The 19,967-nt window shown below is 36.9% G+C and overlaps 1 protein-coding gene across 2 annotated transcripts; it reads left to right on the top strand.

Moving 5' to 3' along the window:
* The first annotated feature begins 7,962 nt into the window (after positions 1 to 7,962).
* UTS2B (urotensin 2B) lies at positions 7,963 to 18,423 on the top strand. 2 transcript variants are annotated; one of them, XM_089680158.1, is made up of 5 exons: positions 7,963 to 8,124; positions 12,366 to 12,449; positions 14,857 to 14,894; positions 15,808 to 15,901; positions 18,148 to 18,423. In XM_089680158.1, exons 1-5 carry the CDS (start codon positions 8,022 to 8,024, stop codon positions 18,171 to 18,173), a joined length of 345 nt encoding a protein of 114 aa, XP_089536284.1. In that variant the 5' UTR covers positions 7,963 to 8,021; the 3' UTR covers positions 18,174 to 18,423. The 2 variants fall into 2 exon arrangements, with proteins under 2 accessions (XP_089536284.1, XP_089536283.1); XM_089680157.1 differs by having other exon boundaries at positions 12,348 to 12,449.
* The last annotated feature ends 1,544 nt before the right edge of the window (positions 18,424 to 19,967 follow it).

The following is a 19,967-nucleotide window of genomic DNA, read 5'->3' as shown; positions in this document are numbered from 1 at the left end:
GTTGTTGATTTATTTAGTTGATATAGATCTCTGTAAAAATAATATCAATTTTTGGTAGACAGAACTAGAACTGACCAAATGAAGATGGATGCTCCCATTGGCATTCTTGTGAAATAAGAGGGAAAAATATTTTTGATTATTGCTATCTATGAAGCTTCATATTTAAAAGCCAATGGAAGGGAAGTTGTTGAAGTAATTGCCATTACTTACTGGAATAATTCTAAATTTCCATCACTGTGGCTTTGAGAGGCTCAAAGAAGATGCAGGCTATGCTCTAGCTGTATAGAGTGCCACATGTATGTATTATATATGAACCCACAGGACATTTTTTTAATGAATAAATGTAACATAAACATTATAATGTGGTTACAATTGTGAGATAGGTTCAATCACTGGAAAATCTTTTATCATAACAATCATACAGTGAGCATCTATGATCCAATCCCTAACCATGCATGTTTATATTAAAAGACAAGTATAGGGCAAGAAGTCAACTATCTTCACTCGTGGCTTTGCCTTCAGAAAAAAAAAAATCATAATTTTACTTGATGTTAGTAAGTCAAGTGTTTCTGTAGTTTACTGAAGTTTGTTTGCACCGAATGTATGTGCATATTGTGCATAGATACAGTATGTTTGTTTTGAGGTAGACTAGGTGACAATCATCTCATCTATATGAAAACTTCAGCGCTCTAAAAAAAGTCTAATGACCACAAATGTATGGAAATATATGCAAATGGTTTGGATTGCATTAAAGAAGAAGGCTGCTGAGTTTTGTGGTGGAAGCTACATTTGGCTATCAATAAGGGGGGATATCCTCCTGCGCTTGGTATAGGTAAGTCCCTATCTACTAGCTGCAATCACTCAACCTCAACCAATAAGTCTTAAATACCGTGCATTAAATAGTGAAGCACTCCCAAATTATCTAAAAAAATACCCTCTGTGCGTACCATAAATACCCACTGAACTTAAAAATAATTGATACTATAAGGTGATAAAAAACATTATAAACTAAATCAATTAGTGGAAAAATAAAAATGCATAAACACCTCTCATATATACCAATATATTATTGCCTCTTAATAGATCTGTGATAAAAAATAACAAATATAAAATCCATGATAAATACTCAGATATCAGTGATAGAAACGATTATGAAAAATGTGACAAATCGTGATAATTGTGACAAACCTAAAAATCAAAAAATAGTGGTTCTGCAATAAATTATATAATACATATAACTTGTGATAAACCCTATAACAAAATAAAATTAGAATAAAATAAAATAAAATAAATCGCTTCTTAATTCAGTGAAAAAAATGAATAAACTCAGTGTTTCAGAATAAACTCAAATAGTCCATGCAAAAATGTGAAAACACTCTGTGATCTTCACTTCTAGTGCTTAGAAAGGAATCCTCCAACGGCAGCAATGCCTGCTCACCTCCCCTCCTCGACCCACACAGGGCCACAAGGCAAAAGACTCTTCTTAAAGGCAATCCTTTCCTCCAGACAACTCAGCCAGGGACCTCAGGACTTCCACTCCACCTCCTCTCACCACGTCATATAGGACACAAACAAAAGCTTCCCATAGTATAATACCGTTTATTAAGAGTAATATGGCATAACAAACTTTCCCACTCACATGTAATCTTTGAATACAGCGCTTTTCCACCTCACATCATGGGTGTATTCTCATACAGGGAGGGAAACAAATATGGCCGCTGCGTCCGGACAAAACGTCCCCACGTGACCGGAAGTGACGTAATATCATACTGGGAATGGCGTTCCGACGCGTTGCGTCACGTGCGTCGTGACTTCATCAGGGTACCGCCCCCCAGAGCCATGATTCATTTATATATGGGATAGACAACCCACTATACCTAATTAGAGGGCAGACTCCCGGCGGCCATTTTACCGGAGTCCGCACTACTATCCTCATTACTAGAAGACATCCTATTACAGCACTCGATCCGCACTATAAATAGGAGCCATCCACTTCCATCATATATATAGCATAATCCTATTAACACTCCCCTTAAAAACATATATAAACAATACAATATATATTGTAATAAGACCTGCTGACAAAGGGGGTGGTATTGTAATTCTGTCTAAAGAATATTATTTGCAAGATTTAAATAAACAATTATCAGACACCACCACATATAAGGTTATCCCTAGAGATCCGACACTTTCTTATAAAAAAGTTCTAACTAAGCTTGTACAAGAAGGAGAGAAGAAGGACTTTCTGAATAAAAAGGAGGCCAAATATCTGATACCAGAGGTTTGTAGAATACCCATAATTTATACAATACCTAAAATACATAAGAATTTGGGCGAACCTCCAGGTAGACCGATAGTGAATGGGGTACAATCGGTCTTGGCCAGATTAGGCCAATATGTGGATTTTTATCTACAACCAGCAGTTCAAAAGACGAAAGCTTATTTACGAGATACTAAGCATTTAATTCAGCTATTAGATAAAATGGAGCTGAGTTCGGAAATTCTGTTGGCAAGTGCTGATGTGACATCTTTGTACACAATCATTGATCACGATGGGGCAGTAGAGGCAGTTACATGGGGGCTTAGAGAATATACTAATATAGGGTGGCCCCAAAGGAAGTACATAGTGAAGTGTTTGGAATTCGGCCTCCAACACAATTATTTTTGGCACGATAAGACTTTTTTCCAACAAGTGAAAGGAGTCGCGATGGGGGCTAAATTCGCTCCCAGTGTGGCCAATTTATATATGGCCCACTGGGAGGAAGAGGCAATTTATAAACAGACCCCTGAGGAACTTTTGTTATACTCCAGATATATTGATGATGTGATCATCATATGGAAAGGCAGTAGTGAGTCACTATTGGGATTCCTGTATAGAATGAATTCTAATAATAGGAATATACATTTTTCCTGGACATATGATAGTCATGAAGTAAACTTTTTAGATCTCAATATTAGAAATGAAGGAGGTAAAATCATCACTAAAACTTATTTCAAAGAGGTAGATAGGAATGGCTATATACCAATAGACAGCTGTCATTTCCCCCCATGGCTATATAATATCCCAAAGGGCCAACTGGTGAGAGTGAAAAGGAACTGCTCAAGTCAAGAAGAATATATTAAACAAGCAAAAATGATTGGAAATAAATTTATGGTTAAAGGATATTCACAACAAGCACTTGAAAAAAGTATTAAAGAGGTTGGAAAAATAGAGAGAGAGTCATTGATAGTGGATAAAAAGAAAGTTGATAATTTTGATGGACATATGGCCATAGTGTTGGACTATAATGTCCATTACAAGAAAATCGAGAAGATATTCAGTAAATATTGGCCAATTTTAAAATCGGATCCCCTGTTGAATCCAGTGTTAGGAAATAGTCCGAAATTTGTTTATAGGAAAGCACCAACATTAAAAATGAAGTTGGCAAAAAGTGTGCTGGACCCACCAGATGGAAAAAAGAAAGTCACGTTCCTTGACCAATCTGGTTTTTTCCCATGCAAACAGTGTTATGCGTGTAGGGAAACTAAAGGGAAAAACAGTAAACGGAAAATGTTTAAATGCAATATTGACGGCACTGAATTTAAGATCAAGGATTTTATCTCGTGCCGTACAGAAAGTGTTGTTTATGGTTTAGAATGTGATTGCGGCTTGCAGTATATAGGAAGGACGAAGAGACCACTCTGGAAACGTATTAGGGAACATGTCCAAAACATAAAAAATGGTTTCCCAAAACACAGTGTGTCTAAACACTTCCTGAAACAACATAGTAGGGATCCGTCAGGTTTAAAATTTTGGGGGATTCAGAAATATACCAAACATTGGAGGGGTGGTAGTAAGGTTAAATCTTTAAGTCAAGCCGAGTCCCGATGGATCTACACTATGCGTACGCAGGCACCGTATGGATTAAATGTGGAATTTGATCTAAATTGTTTTATTAGTGACTTTTAATTTGGTTTTAGACTGTGCATTTATATATACAATTGTTTTTAATATATTTTAATATATTTTAGTTATATTGTAGAGATTGATTTAGGATATATGCTACGTATTTTGTATACTTGGATCATGGGTTTATTCACATGATGTATTAGGAATTTGTTTGGGTATTGTTTTTCAATTATAGGTAAATGGTCGGATTGGGCGAGGCGATGTGTGACTCAATTAACCATATATCCATTTGATTTTAATTCATGGGATTTATTTAAATAAATAGGTTCTCCTAGTTTTTTTTGGGAATGATGTAGAGTAATTCAGTTAGGGTTCTGAGTAATGTTTTTAAATTTTAATTTTAATTTTTAATTTTTTGAATCTTATTAGATAAAATTAAATTGTATGGTCTATATATATATTTTTTTACAAAATTCTTTCATTTTATATCCTATAGGTATATATGTATATATATACCTTTATACAATTTTTTATATTAGAGGTATTAATTTTATCAGATTTGAGTATCTGTATTTATATTTATGTAAAGTATTGCTGGGTCTTTTTTACCAAAAGATTTTTTTCCTCTGCCCCTTTATTAGTATATATATATTAATAATAAAGTGGGGTATTATGTGGGTTTTAATATTAATAAATAGTTGTATTGTTTATATATGTTTTTAAGGGGAGTGTTAATAGGATTATGCTATATATATGATGGAAGTGGATGGCTCCTATTTATAGCGCGGATCGAGTGCTGTAATAGGATGTCTTCTAGTAATGAGGATAGTAGTGCGGACTCCGGTAAAATGGCCGCCGGGAGTCCGCCCTCTAATTAGGTATAGTGGGTTGTCTATCCCATATATAAATGAATCATGGCTCTGGGGGGCGGTACCCTGATGAAGTCACGACGCACGTGACGCAACGCGTCGGAACGCCATTCCCAGTATGATATTACGTCACTTCCGGTCACGTGGGGACGTTTTGTCCGGACGCAGCGGCCATATTTGTTTCCCTCCCTGTATGAGAATACACCCATGATGTGAGGTGGAAAAGCGCTGTATTCAAAGATTACATGTGAGTGGGAAAGTTTGTTATGCCATATTACTCTTAATAAACGGTATTATACTATGGGAAGCTTTTGTTTGTGTCCTATATGACGTGGTGAGAGGAGGTGGAGTGGAAGTCCTGAGGTCCCTGGCTGAGTTGTCTGGAGGAAAGGATTGCCTTTAAGGAGAGTCTTTTGCCTTGTGGCCCTGTGTGGGTCGAGGAGGGGAGGTGAGCAGGCATTGCTGCCGTTGGAGGATTCCTTTTTAAGCACTAGAAGTGAAGATCACAGAGTGTTTTCACATTTTTGCATGGACTATTTGAGTTTATTCTGAAACACTGAGTTTATTCATTTTTTTCACTGAATTAAGAAGCGATTTATTTTATTTTATTCTAATTTTATTTTGTTATAGGGTTTATCACAAGTTATATGTATTATATAATTTATTGCAGAACCACTATTTTTTGATTTTTAGGTTTGTCACAATTATCACGATTTGTCACATTTTTCATAATCGTTTCTATCACTGATATCTGAGTATTTATCATGGATTTTATATTTGTTATTTTTTATCACAGATCTATTAAGAGGCAATAATATATTGGTATATATGAGAGGTGTTTATGCATTTTTATTTTTCCACTGATTGATTTAGTTTATAATGTTTTTTATCACCTTATAGTATCAATTATTTTTAAGTTCAGTGGGTATTTATGGTACATTTGGCTATACTGTGGTCGGTATTGCTATGTAGGACTCATGCACACTAACAATGATTTTTAACTCCTCTGGAAGCCAGGAGCATTTTGGCCAAAAAAAAGGCTTGTAAAATTGTGTTCTGTGTCTAAACGTGTTTACCCACATCAAGTGTTTGGGCATTAATTAATTTAATTGGGCAGAAAAAAATAATTATTCTGGCCATTGAAATAAAGTAACACTCAAGTGCTAAACACGCCTAGCTTTAACACGCGTTTAGACGCATTTAGATGTGTTTAAGCACATCAAGTGTTTTTTCAGCCAAAACTCTGCTGCTCCAGGATGCCCTGAGTGCCTAGCTTTAACACACATTTAGATGCATTTAGATGTGTTTAAGCACGTCAAGCATTTTTGTAGCCAAAAAGCTGCTGATCCAGGGCACCTTGGCAGTGTTATTTTTTCTGCCACTAAACTCTCCTGCCACAAAACACTGCTAAAATCCATAAAGACATAGGATAATGTGCAGGGGGGTTTAGAGGCAGTAAAATAAAACAAAACACACCTGCACCCCTAAGAGCAGCTGTGAAAACATCCAGTGTGCATGAGTCCGTATCATTGATAAAACTGCTCAAATCCTAGGCTGATCTGTTTACTTTAATGCTAGCTTTTTTCTGTGTAGAAATGGTGACAGAAGAATTTCCAGTTCTCATGAATGGGAAAGTCTTTCAACACATTTCCTGCACCGAAGGATTGTCTAGGTGACATAGCAAAAGCACAAGACAATTATTGAAGTGGAGTGACAATATTACTGGTTTTTACACTTTCAAAACATCATCTGTATGTTGTCACTCATTAAATGGAAGTCTACTGAATACAGTTTATCTTTTACAAAAAAAAGGCCCAGAAATAGGAAACTACCTATCACCTAAAATAATAACTTTTGTTTCTTTGCATGTGAAACTGTTCAGTCCAGTAGTAACTGAACCTGAAATTATGCATTGAAGTACAATATTGCCTGCTTAAAAATGTATTAGTTGCATATCTTCATTGGCATCACAAATCCATAAAAATAAGAGCTTTATTTCTTACTACTGTAGTTCAGTGGGGGATGGAGGTACATGCAAATCATTGCCTGATGACCCTGTAACCAGGAGCGGACTGACCATTTAGTCACTCAAGCAGTGCCCTAGGGCTCAGGGTCAGTAGAGGGGCCCCATGAGATGCCCCTGGTACCTTTCATAGGCTTTTTTGGGTGTGGTTTGAGTGTGGGAGAGGACACAGGGTCCCCATGATTTCCTATTGCCCAGGGGCCCCATCAGTTGTCAGTCCGCCCCTCCCTGTAACTGGATGTGTATGCCAAGCTTATACCACAAACAAGGCCATTTTGCATGCAGCTGTTTTGAGTTCACCCTCCTGGCTTCTGTAAAGCTTGGGAACCAAAAAACTGAAAAGCTTATACTGTCTCAAAATCAAATATAAACTTCAAAAGAGATCACACCTACTAATTACCTATTAAAAAACGGACAATTTTAACATAAATCATTTTAAGATGCACACTGGAAGTCTTCCAGTTTTTCTAATTCAGACAAAGGATTGTCATCTTCCTCCAAATTGCAGAACTTGGAAAAGAAAATGAGAAATGTGACTTTGATGAATAGTTGTAGAAAATCAAAGGGAAGAACAGTCACACCTGAAGTCATCAGCAGTGGAGGACATCCATTCATCTAAACTTAATCAAACCACTGGTCAATTTCTGCCTTGTGTTCTCTTAAGATACACAATGTATTACAACTTCTCCTGACATCTTTGAAGACCTGCTATGTCTCATTGATGAATTTCATATTTGTCTTCAGTCTTCTGCAGTCCTTGCTTTATCATCTTTCTCTGTTTACTTACCCCATAGCATCATCTCATCTCATCATGAGCCACAAATGTCACTGTAAAGATCCAAGTCCTAAAATCAATTCAATTAGTGATTCCTGAGCCTTCATCATGGCACTCACTATAAACATCTCAGCATAATTAAAATGAGAGCATTGAAATGCAACAATAAATTACCATGAGCCTGCCACTAGACCTTCTTTGTATTTAAAATGTGTATTCCAGCACTCATTTTATTGGTCATGTTGAGGATGGATTGATCTAGGTTTGACGTCAAGAAATTCACGCAGTTCATTTGTCAGTTTTCCAAGAATTGTATACCATTGACAGGATGACTGATTTTCATTGGAAGTTTTTGGAATATGACACAGTGACATGTCAGGGGACTATTTAAAAGCCAGCTCAACCTGGGAGAAACACATTCAAATCCCAGGTACTCGGCACAGTTCCATCAACCTGAGGAGCAATATGATGGATAAAACCACTTCCGTTCATCTGTGCCTTGGGACGTTAACTTTCTTGGTCATGATTTCTGCTCATTCAACTCAAGGAAAGCCTTATATATTGCAAGGTAAGTGGACATACAACACAGTTTAATGTTGTGCACCATCAGTGTTTCATACATTGAGAATCCTAATGTTATTTTAAATGTATGCATATGTGTACAAGTGTATGCTAATGTAGCAAAAAGTATTTCAAAGAGCAATATACCTAGAAAAATATTCAGTGAAGACTTGTTAAATGCCAATATTTAAGTAGTGCATACCAGGGAAACCAAGCAAAATTTACACTGTTGACATCAGAACAGCACAAGATGAGTTCTAATGTGTTGCTCTGGGTTACTTGCACTTAAGATAAAAGCAAATGAATCTAGCATTAATACTTATTTAACTGTAATATATTCCACACTATCGCTGAGGAAACTCTAACACTTAGGGAAATTATTATAATGACATATACTGTATATATATATATATATATATATATATATATATAATATAATGTTTTATTTACTGCAGTTTTTTTCTTCACTGCTGAAAGTGCCTTTACCTAATATCTGTTTGAGACAATATTATTTAAAACTTAATTTTTCTTAAGTCTAGGTCCAATAAATATCATGTTTTCTGGGTATCTGTTTTTCAGTCTTTCAAGAATGTACTCACTTTAAAAACATGACCCATTTTAGATAAGTCTTGTAGTCATTTTAAAGCAGGCTCATTTCCTAACCTCTGGTTGGACATTTAGGCAGTCATGATATACACTCTTTATGATGTATAATTTAGCCAGAGGGGCTACAAAACATATTAAATCAGAAATGAAATATTGTAAAGGTTAGCACTATGTAAAAGAACAATGACATGTTTACATTAATAATTAATAATGTAAAATATATCAGCGCCTATTCCATAATTGATAAAACTGAATACTCTTTCAGCCTAGAAATAGGAAATCAGGTGCACGCTACTTCATTCAGCAAAAACAACTAAGATTTCTAGACACCTGATATAAACATAAATGAGTGACAAATGAAAAAAGACCAAGTGGTCCATTGAATCTGCCCCCTTTTTTATTATTTATTTCATTTTTAAAATAAATATATATATATGTATATATATTACACTTATTTAAATTTTTGGTCTGAGTATACATCTATGTTTGTTCATAGCACGTTTGAGTCCATTTACTGAAACTGACTCACTACCTCTGCTGGAAGTCTATTTAATGCATCAACTACTCTTTTGCTAAAACATATATGTTCTAAGATTAATGTTGAACTTTCCTCCTGCTAGTATGAAGTGATGTCCATGTGTTCCTGATCATTGCTTCATATGGAAAATACTGCCCTCATTAACCTTATTTACACCCCTAATGTATTTAACTATTCCCATTTCTTTTCTTGCCTCCAGACTGTACCTAAGTTCCTGAAGTCTCTCCTGGTTTATTTTATCCCTCAGACCATTTTTGTTGCCTGTCTCTGGACTTGTTCTATCTTATCAATGTCTTTTTGTAAGTGAGGGAGAATGTCACCAGCACACTGAGGATCTCCAATACGGGTCCAAAAGCTTTAATGCATGATCACATAGTTACAGCAAGGCAACATTTCGGAGTCTCACAGGACCTCTTCATCAGGCATGTGCCTGATAAAGGGGTCCTGTGAGACACTGAAACATTGCCTTGCTGTAACTATGTGATCATTCATTAAAGTTTTTGGACGCATATTGGAGATCCTCAGTGTGCTGGTGACATTCTCCCTTGTTGATTTTGTTCAGTTCCAACCAACGATCGCTGCAGCACCCATTCATATACACCGCTATCATTCAATGCAGGAACATGTGCATTGGTATTGTACACTTGCTTTTTGTAAATGAGGTCTCCAGAACTGGTCATAGTATTCTAAAGAAGGTCTAATGAAAGTGCTAATGACCCCTCTAGAGATGCATCTTAGAGTTCTTTTCACTTTTCCCACTGCCTGGCCACACACATCTGAAATAAGTACTCCCAAATCATTTTCCTCTGTCCAACACCGTACCTCTAATACTGTATTACATCGATGGATTATTTTTCCCTAGGTGCATTATTTTACAATTAGAAACACTGAACTGCAGTTTCCACTGCATTGACCAATGTTCTAGTAATGCCATGTTACAGATAACTCCAGGGATATCACCCTATTTCATATATTTGTGTCATCCACAATAAGACATACCTTACCCACCAAAGCTTTAGTTTTATTACCCGCAAACAGATTAACAAGAACAGGACCTAGTACAGAGCCTTGTGGTACACCACTAGTGACTGGTCTCTGTTTCGAAAAAAAACTTAATTTACAACCAAACACTGATATCTATCATATTGTGTTAAAAACAGTTTCTTATTTGTTTTAGAAATATGAGTATGAATGATATTATATCATATACCCACCAGTTATGCATGCCTTTAGAAGTTACCCTTCGCTGAAAAAAGTTTGAATCTGACTGCTAACAATACTTAGTAAAGCAATGTTGACAAATAGAGGCTTATTTACTAAAGATGGAGAGGGCAACATCAGGATCACTTCTCCAGAGAAAGCAATGGGCTTCTAACCTTAGCTTGTTCATAGTTACATAGTTAGTCTGACTGAAAAAAGACAAAAGTCCAAAGTCCAGTTCAACCATAAAAAAAAAGAAAAAGTTATAATCCTATACCCACAGTTGATCCAGAGGAAGGCAAAAAACTCAGCAAAACATGAATCAATTTGCTCCAGCAGGGAAACAAAAATCTTCCTTATCCCCCAAGAGGCAGTTGGATATTCCCTGGATCAACTTTACTTATAATGTTAGTATCCAGTTATATTCTGTGTATCCAAGAAAGAATCCAGGTCTTTTTTAAAGCAATACACTGAGCTGGTCAGAACCAACTCTTGAGGAGTCTATTCCACATTTTCACAGCTCTTACTGTGAAGAAACCTTTTCATTCAATTAAGCTTTGGCAATAAATCCTGGAAGCTGATTGGTTTCTGTGCAGTGGTGCACCAGATTTTGCACTCTCCGGTTTTAGTAAATAACCCCCAATTTGACTTCTACCCCTTTCTAAGGGGAATTGACTGATCATTTAAAACATTTTACTATTTAGATATTATTATTGTACCTTAAAAACACAACACAATTGCAGTATATGCATCTGTAACTTCTCTGCAGTAGAAATGCTAATTTTGGAATGAGTCTAGGCTCAGCTAGAAGTAATACTGTAAGACAAGTATTTGCATAATATTGCAAGAAAAACTACTTTATAAACTGTAGTTATTGTAAACAGCCACATGCAGGACACATGCTAAATTGGGATTTGAACATGTCATCCTGTGTGCAGAAATTTGGCAACAGTTGTCATTCAGGAAAGTATCCATTGTGAAACAAGTAGTTGTTGCAGCTGTTGTTTTGGTTATTAGTTGTAATCATAGAAGTAGCAATTTTATTGTCTTTTCTTTCTATGTTAACAGTGTTTTGTAAAGACATCTAGTAAAGACATTTACAAGGAATGATTTTTCATTGAAGCTAATCCTTTTCAAAGAAGAGCTTGCAATTTAATTAGATAGCCAATAGCTGTTTATTAAATTAGCCTTAAAAAAAATTGTACGTGCATATGCACAGGCTTTGTGATCTCTGTACCCTTTGCAAAGCACTCATATTGAGAGGAAAACCCCATACATTTTGTAAGAAGATTCCAAAAGTACTGAATATTTGCATTCCTATATAGAAAAAAGCAATGTTCAGCTGGTAAATCACAGAGCATGTATTATACTGTGTAAAATCAGAACATATATTTTCACTGCAGCATATCTTTAATAAATTACACAATTTTACATCTGTGTAAAAATAACATACTGTAAATACCACTAACAGATTTGTTTTCCAGTAAGAAAGTACACAGAGCAATAAGATGTGCAATGTGTAGTGACCCATAGCTACCAAACATAAACCATACCCTGAAAGGATTGCAGTGATCCCAGCTCAGACTACTATGGGTAAATGCTCTTTGTGCATTCTTATTGCTTATTACAAAATGCCATCTTTAGACAAATACATTATTAGATATGTACTGTAAATGAAAAAAACATAGCCATCAAAATAAAACAGTGAGTATCTACTTTTCTACTTATTTAAATGTTGAGTATCTACCTTCCTATTTATTGATATTTATACTGCACATCCTTCTTGGTCTGTATACCACCTTATTCTGTGTGCCACCTTACTGTATGCCACAAAGATAATGTCATTAAAATGTGTCCCAGTATACCATACCTTTGTATGTTCATAGATAATGAACTGTTTCCAGAGAAAGAAGATATGAATCACCAGGATATGCTATTGACACTTCTCCTCAACAAACACCTTCCAATGAGAAGACCTTCACATTTTGGTAAGAAGCTTTGTGTCTACAATTAAGTTTACATAATGAGGCCTACACAGTGTCAATAACAATTTTAAAAATACTGTAAAGAAATTAAAAAATAGGTGTCCTTTCATGAAACAGATCAGCGGCGATCCTGAGGATCATTGCTGATCTCCGATCATTTGTGGTTTAGGAAACAGAGATGATCAGTGAAGAACATGTTCTCCGCTGATCATCTCAGCACAAAGATGGCCAGTATATGAAGGAGCGATGTCAGCCCTTCACTGGCAATCTGTGTTCTCCCTCCAGATTCTCCAGCCCAAGCTGGAGAATTGGAGGAACTGCAAAACGAAGCAGCGATAATTTAGCTCTGCTTATTAAACGGTGTTTGACTGATCTCTTACTGCAATCTCGCGAGATTATAGTAAAAGCAACTGTTTTCCAGCGTTTATAGATCGTTCTCCCTTCATTCGGAGAACTGATCTACACCGCTTCATAAAAGGCATTCACAGGAGAACTGTGTTCTCTGAGAATGCCGGAGAACTGAGCAGCGGTCATTTACCACTGCCTGATAAGAGGATACCTTAGCAGGTGCGGACTGACAACTCATGGGGCCCCCGAGCAATAGGGGATCATGGGCCCCCTGTGTCCTTGCCCACACTCAAACCATGCCCAAAAAAGCCTATGAAAGGTACCAAGGGCATCTCATTGGGCCCCTTACTGACCCCGGGCCCTCGGGCAGTGCCCACGTTTCCGAATGGTCAGTCCGCCCTTGCACCTTAGTATGTAAGATACCTAAATAAGCCACCTTAGTAGTGTGGGTCATTTAAAACTTAAAATTGTATAATACTGGGGATGTGGCTTATGGAAAAAGTTTTGTTTTACAACCTAGTGAACGAGTGGGGGAAATGGCTTTTCTGCTTTTTTTGTCTGAATTTGTGAATCAGTTTGGACTTTGTACCCCCCATAGTATTAACTGAAGTTCCATTCTGCACATTAAATTACTACATTTTAGGTGTACACCTTGCAGCTTCACTGAAAAATCATTAGTGATGTTGGATTGATTTGGATAAAACTGTATGTGGTTATTAGATAGATAGTAAGCTGTAAGTAAACCATATTGTTTTTATTAATATATTCATTTGATTTATTTATATATTTTATTAGTGTCACTATATTCCGTAGTGAATTCATGTTAACAGGAATTATTCACTTTAGTCCATGTCATTGGGGTAATTTTGACAGAAACCGAATAACCTATCAAGTATTTTGGAACTTTGAGAGACTAGTTCTCCATTAGGTCTCCCTCCCTTTGTGATTGACAGTAAATGGCAGTAGACAGATTCCATAGCTGCTATGGGATTTGTCCATTGCTACCAATTAAAATGGAGGCCAACTTGATGGGGAACTCTGAGAGACTTGTGCCCCATCAGGTCCACCTGCCTTGTGTTTGACATCAGATGGCAATGGGTGGATTCTGTAGCCCTAACTGGTAGTGTAAAGGCTATGAATCCACTCACTGCTGTCAGCTGTCAATCACAAGGCAGGTGGACCTGATGGGAAACTATTTTCTTAGCATCCCCATTAGGCTCCACCCTCTGTCTAAATTCAGCCCAGCATTATTGGTTGCTAGGATGCAGGCAGCCTGCCTCCTAGTAACCAAAGAAGCAAATACAGAACACAATAATAAAGTTAAAACACAACACTTTGGCCTGTCTCTGTACAACTTAGAATTGGTCTTAATTGCCTCAAGTTTCATTGTCTATGAACTGGTTTTATTTTTTTTTTACAATTTTTCCCACCCATAGTGACCTGGATCTGTTGTGCATGTTGGAACTGTTAAGGAACCTGTCCCAAGGTTTTCATGAATTAGGTACAGGACTTTTTAATAGGCCAATACTGCCAAAAAATTATTGTAAATGTTTTATTGAAGTGTCTTTAAAGGGTACTGAAACAGGACCCCCAGCTCTGCTAAGCCACACTGATGACTATTAAAGTGAAACTTTTGAGGTTCGTTAACTCCTTCCCCCAGTACTTACATCTCTTCTGGAGAGGGGTCTGTCAGAAGTCCTTTGATCTCTGCCTTATGTCCACTTTCATGTGTTAACTACAAAAAAAATGGCAACCGTCCCAACCTCTCTTGTGTTAGCTGCCCATGGGGCAGGTCCTGTGTAAGACAGAGGCTATAATTAGCTGTTCAGGAAGAGGCGGCTTCACATTTGCCTCACATGGATTTGGTCCTCTGCTGTGGCTAACGGGAAAGTGGAAGTGGCCAGAGGATGCAGAAACTCTAGAGTGACCCTGTTCCAGGAGAGACGTAAGTATCTGGATGTTATGTGGTAGCTACAAGGACAAGTATACCTGTTTTTGATGCTAATGGAATTTTAGGCCACTGTCCATTATATCTGACAACTATTATTGTGTAATTTTACAGAGATGGAGCTGGAGAGCAAGCTAGAGCAACTGGAACAGGTATGTGTTCTCATTTTTTCAAGTTTCTTTTATTACCATACACATGTGCACTGAATATATATAAAGCATTAAATTAATACTATTGAAGTATACCTGTTCTTTCAGGAACAGCTAAATTTAAAGAATGTTGAACAAGAAGATATTATGAGGTTTATCGATGTACTACCAGGAATGGTGCTTAGACATGCACCAGTTTCTTAGAAAAATACAATCTTTCTGTTTTTCTCTTAGGGTCCAGGCTAATGTTACCACAGATTTACTATGGGCATAGTCTTGTTGAATAATGCTGAGCAGGTTCACAGAGAAAGCATCTGGTTTAGTTTTGATTAATTAAAAAAAGGTATCAAAGCCACATCTATTCTGCTGCTGATAATTAAGCAATGGCAACATGAATGTAAAAAAGTATAAATTAGTGTAGTTTCCAGTTTGCAGATTCAATTAGATTTCTTTGCTGTCTATAGACCTAAGTGCCAAGTGAAACATTTGTTTTTTAAAAGTTCTGATTTCTGTTAAATTAGTCTGAATTCCTACACCTTCATTCAGGTTTTTTTCTGAAGGATATGGTAGAAATGGCACTTTACACAATTCTTACAATACAGGTGTTCTTTAAATACAGCAATGATGTAAATCTATTTAAAAAAAAATATTTTTATCCAATGGCTACAGTCAACATATCTTTGAAGGACACTTGACATTTTGCCTTTATTATAAGGTACTAGGGATGTTTTCTCCCTTTACTGCTACATTAATAGAGGCAATCCCCTTGAAATTGGTTTCCTATCTTCAATAAGAATAACTTATGACTTCATGTGACAAAAATTTAACTTTTTATTTGTTAATTGCAAAAAGTAAAATGACACAAAACAGATATAACACACATGAATAAAGCTGGAGCAATGTTTTCTTGACTCAGCTGGAAAAACTTAAGGAACAACTTCTGGAAGATAAAAGTGGAGATATGAGCTACACCATGGATAGGCTGGCACCATCACACCACAACAAACGAGGTAGGTGATATTATACTAAATTAATTAGGAATGATTTACTGAAAAAGTAGAGAATGATAACTTAAAATGCATTTCCACTTTGGCAGTCATATTTCAGAATATTTACAGTGAATTAATTAAATGGGAACAATACAAAGGCGGGTGGAAAGAAAAATAATGCCCAATACCCTAACAGATACCAAAGTGTCCCGTCCCTAAATCAATTCAACTTGAGAAACATGTATTGCACCGCAGCCCATGGAATTTATGGTCACAACACTGAATATCATAGTATATCGTATCAATGGTAGCATCCTGCAAGCTTATGTCCGTTATGGAGGTGGCCCCACACTGTAGTAAAGGCACACTATGCAAGTGACTAGCACAAGTATAAATATCTTGGGGTTGCCACCATCCATTCACATAAAGCTCGACATGTTTTGTGTGTTTCACTTCCTCAGGAGCAGAAGGTGCAAAAATTGTACTGCTACATGGAGCGCCAGCAGCAAAGGATCCCAGGGGTGGTATGCCTCAAGAGCCAGCCCAGATACCCACAAACCAAAGTGAATTAATTCAGATATACATCGCCCCTATTCTGGATGTATATTTGAACTCATTCCTTTTGGTTTGTGGGGATCCGGGCTGGCTCTTGTGGCATACCATCTCCATAACCGACATAAGGGTGCAGGATGCTACCATGCTTAATTTCAAATGTGATTTTAATCAATTTTTAATTGTGCAGTTATAAAGATTGTATATTTTTTTATGATATTCAGTGTTGTACCTGTAATGTCTATGGGCTGTAACGTAATACATATTTCAGAATATGTTTGTTATGTGTTTCCATTCATGCCTAAACATTATTTTTCAAAATATTTATTACCTTTTAGATTTTTCTCAAATTGACTAAAGGTTTCTTTGAAGAATGTTAGATTGAGCCTGTCCCAAGTCTGTCCACATTAACATACAAAGCAAAAAGACCAGCCAACACACCCTTTAACCCTTTGTTAGGACAGACAGTGTTTAAATCTAGTTACAGTTGATAATGAAGGTATGGCTGCACAGTACAGAAAAGGCAACAAATGGAAAACACAGCTGCCAGCCCCTTAATAAACAAAGAAATCTAGCTATTATTTTTCCTTGCTGAGGTCTGGAATAGAGCATCTAAATAGGTAAACTGAAATCTCAAAATAATAATTTCTTAAAGTTACGCTATGTGAATGGAATTGGATTGAGTGGAAATACACTTTAAATAAGGTGAAACAATGGCCACTTTGAATACCCAATCGTGTGCAAAAATAAAATAGGAATAAAATAATAAAAGAAAATATTTTTGCTTGCACATGACTAACTCTCTACTTCTTGTGGTAGGGACTGTTCACTTTGCAAAGTTGATGTTCACTTAGCTTAGTAAGTAATAGGATACTGTATTTACTTCAATCATTCAACTATGTGCAGTCAAAAGTCCTGGTTTTTAGTTCTCTTGTGCATGATTGGGCACTCAAAGTGAATACAAATTCACCTTTTTTACTAAGATGAGTGGAAATTAATTTCTCATTTTAGAGTGATTCTGGCTATTTCTGAGCCAGCTTTAAAGGCTAAGATCACCTTTTTGGGCATGTTACGCATAACGCATTATCACCGTATTTAGGATGTAACATGCTCCAGACCTGTCCCCTGCATACTGGACTCTGCCCCCCCCCCCGATAGCAGGTGGGGGATCTTCTCCACTCACCCACTATCACATTTTAAAAACAGCTTGGTTGATGGATCATACATTGACAGGAATCTGTGAACGAGAGAACTACAAGTCCCATCTACCCCAGTAGCAGATGGGTTGTTGTTCTCAGCAAGCTTGCTGCTCAGCACTCTCATAGTCCATTCACACTGCCTACAGTTTGGTAACAGAAAGCCGTACAGGAGCATGGACAACAGAGCTGCAGGCAGTGTGTGCAAAAGCCTGGCATTACACCCGCAATCCACTGATTGCAGTTGCAATGCTTTGCAAGCTTCTGTGAAAAAAAAATAACTGCACATTTTCCCTGCAAAAATATGCGCATTTATTATTTATTTATGTTTAAATGTGAACTTCTCCTTTAAGCAGTCTTATTTACCCACACCTAACAATGAGCAGATTTTTTCCTGGCATTTCCTACATTTTTTTAGGCCCCCCATGAATATGTGCATTTATGTTTTCATGGTTCAAATCTCTGCTTTTTTGTGCAGTATTGTATTCATTCATTAATTTTTTTTCTTCTTTCTGACAGCTTGTTTTTGGAAATACTGTGTGTGAAGATTCATCATCAAAAGAGGACATAATCATTTCAATTTTTATTGAAGCTTTGGAATATAAACAAAATTACCTTTAGCAACAATCAGAAACTGTGAAGTTATATTTTTATGCAATGTTTGTAATTCATTTGTGTGTTTTGGTGTTCATCTCAGTGGAAAGCTGTACATAATCTATGGAATTTTCAATTCCCTGGAGATTCATGAGTTCACAATGCATTTTTTGTCTCATTAAATATGTCAAAATGAATTTATTACTGTATTTTCACACCTATGTCTTTTATTTCCTTAAGCATTAGTTGCTGATAGAAAAACTATTTTTTGCATTCATTGAATAAAATTCTATCTGTTATATATGATACAGAATAGGTCTTATATCTCTAAAGTTGGGATGAGAAAAGTAACCAAGAAGCCTATCCCCCCCCCCCTCCACGGTACAGTATCCTCTTTAGTCTCTAAGGGGAATACAGACAGCAGTAAAACCAATACACGGTTTCTACCCTTTTCCCCTTTCTTTCCAAAACTGAAAAAAAGGTTTTATCTTTAGGTATACTTTAATTACAGCTACTAGGTACATTAATGATGCGGTTTACTGTACCATTTTGAATAGTATATTTTTTATTATTTTTCAATTATTTTGTTGTCCCACTCCAGCATACCACAGTTCCAACACAGTAGAGAGACCCTGTCAGCAGACCAGTTCTTTCAACAAAAATACATTTTTTTTAAATTGTAAAACCCTCCCGTGTGTAGACATCCAAAACCATAAGACTGAGGAGGAGGCAAGTGGATGTGCTTCGGAATTGATTCTCCTGAAGTAGTCCAATTTTTTAGTAACGTCAGAGACATTGCAAGTAACTAAAAACAAATTTGGAAATAGATAAACTGCCTGTAAGCATTTTAAATACTTGGTGACAGGGTCCCTACATAGCTGTCCAATGTTTTGCTGATACTACACAAACAAGGTATTCTTATTATGTAGCACTGGAATTGTTAAGATCATGTGGAGTATCTCTTCTTATCAGTGTCCAGTAGGAGTTCTCAGCCATCATTTATCTTTTTTGGCTGTGATGGCCAGCTCTATAATATTCATTCTGGTATGATGGGAGAAAGCAAATTAAGTGCCCACTGGATAAGGTGGGGGTTGGGAATATTTTCCTGGTGTGGAGGGTTCCAAGGGGCCCAGTGCCTTCTAAATCGAATGGTGCTACCTGGTCTGGCCAGTGGGTGGGAAGGCAGAGAGCCTGCAGTGGTAAGCACCTCCTGACAGTGGTGGCCTGGGGGTGCTCTGAATGATTGATGGTGGGGTATGGGTCTTTGGGCCTACCCTTAAGTCTAGGAGGAGGATATGTGGGCTCAGTTTCCTTTCCCCTCTGCTTTAGGAAGTTTCTCTTTGGGAGAGCCCCTCACGAAGTTCTTGGTGGTCGGCTTAAGCTCATCATGAGGAGAGGAGTCTGCTGGACTTTTTGGTTAGGTGGACTTGAATATACTTTGCCACTGCCAGGGAGTCTTGCAACCCCAGAGGTTAGGGAAGGGTGCTTCCTCTTTGTGAAGGGACCATGTGATACACTCTAGGTGCACGTTTCTGTGTGTTCTCTCATACACTTTTTGGTTCACTTTTGATGTTTTGTTTTTGGGTACTGCTCCGGGGGCTTGAAAAAAAAGACAAGAAAAAAGGATGAATGGGGATTTTATTTTAGCTCTTCTCTAAGTGATAGCTTTTCAGTACTGCACACTCATACAAGGAAAAACAGACAGGCAACAACATTTTTTGTAAGATAACTTTTATTTGTACAAA

This window comes from Staurois parvus, unplaced genomic scaffold (assembly GCF_062004578.1).
Source record: "Staurois parvus isolate SC_StPar_1 unplaced genomic scaffold, SC_StPar_1.0 ptg000235l, whole genome shotgun sequence".
Taxonomy (NCBI): domain Eukaryota; kingdom Metazoa; phylum Chordata; class Amphibia; order Anura; family Ranidae; genus Staurois; species Staurois parvus.
The sequence above is the reverse complement of the archived record's forward strand: the minus strand, read 5'-3'. Positions and strand labels throughout refer to the sequence as shown.

Coding starts and splice junctions, on each gene's coding strand:
- UTS2B (XM_089680157.1), top strand. CDS start 8,022: ATGATGGATAAAACCACTTCCGTTCATCTGTGCCTTGGGACGTTAACT. Junction 14,895..15,807: donor AGCTAGAGCAACTGGAACAG/GTATGTGTTCTC, acceptor TTCTTGACTCAG/CTGGAAAAACTTAAGGAACA. Junction 15,902..18,147: donor ATCACACCACAACAAACGAG/GTAGGTGATATT, acceptor TCTTTCTGACAG/CTTGTTTTTGGAAATACTGT.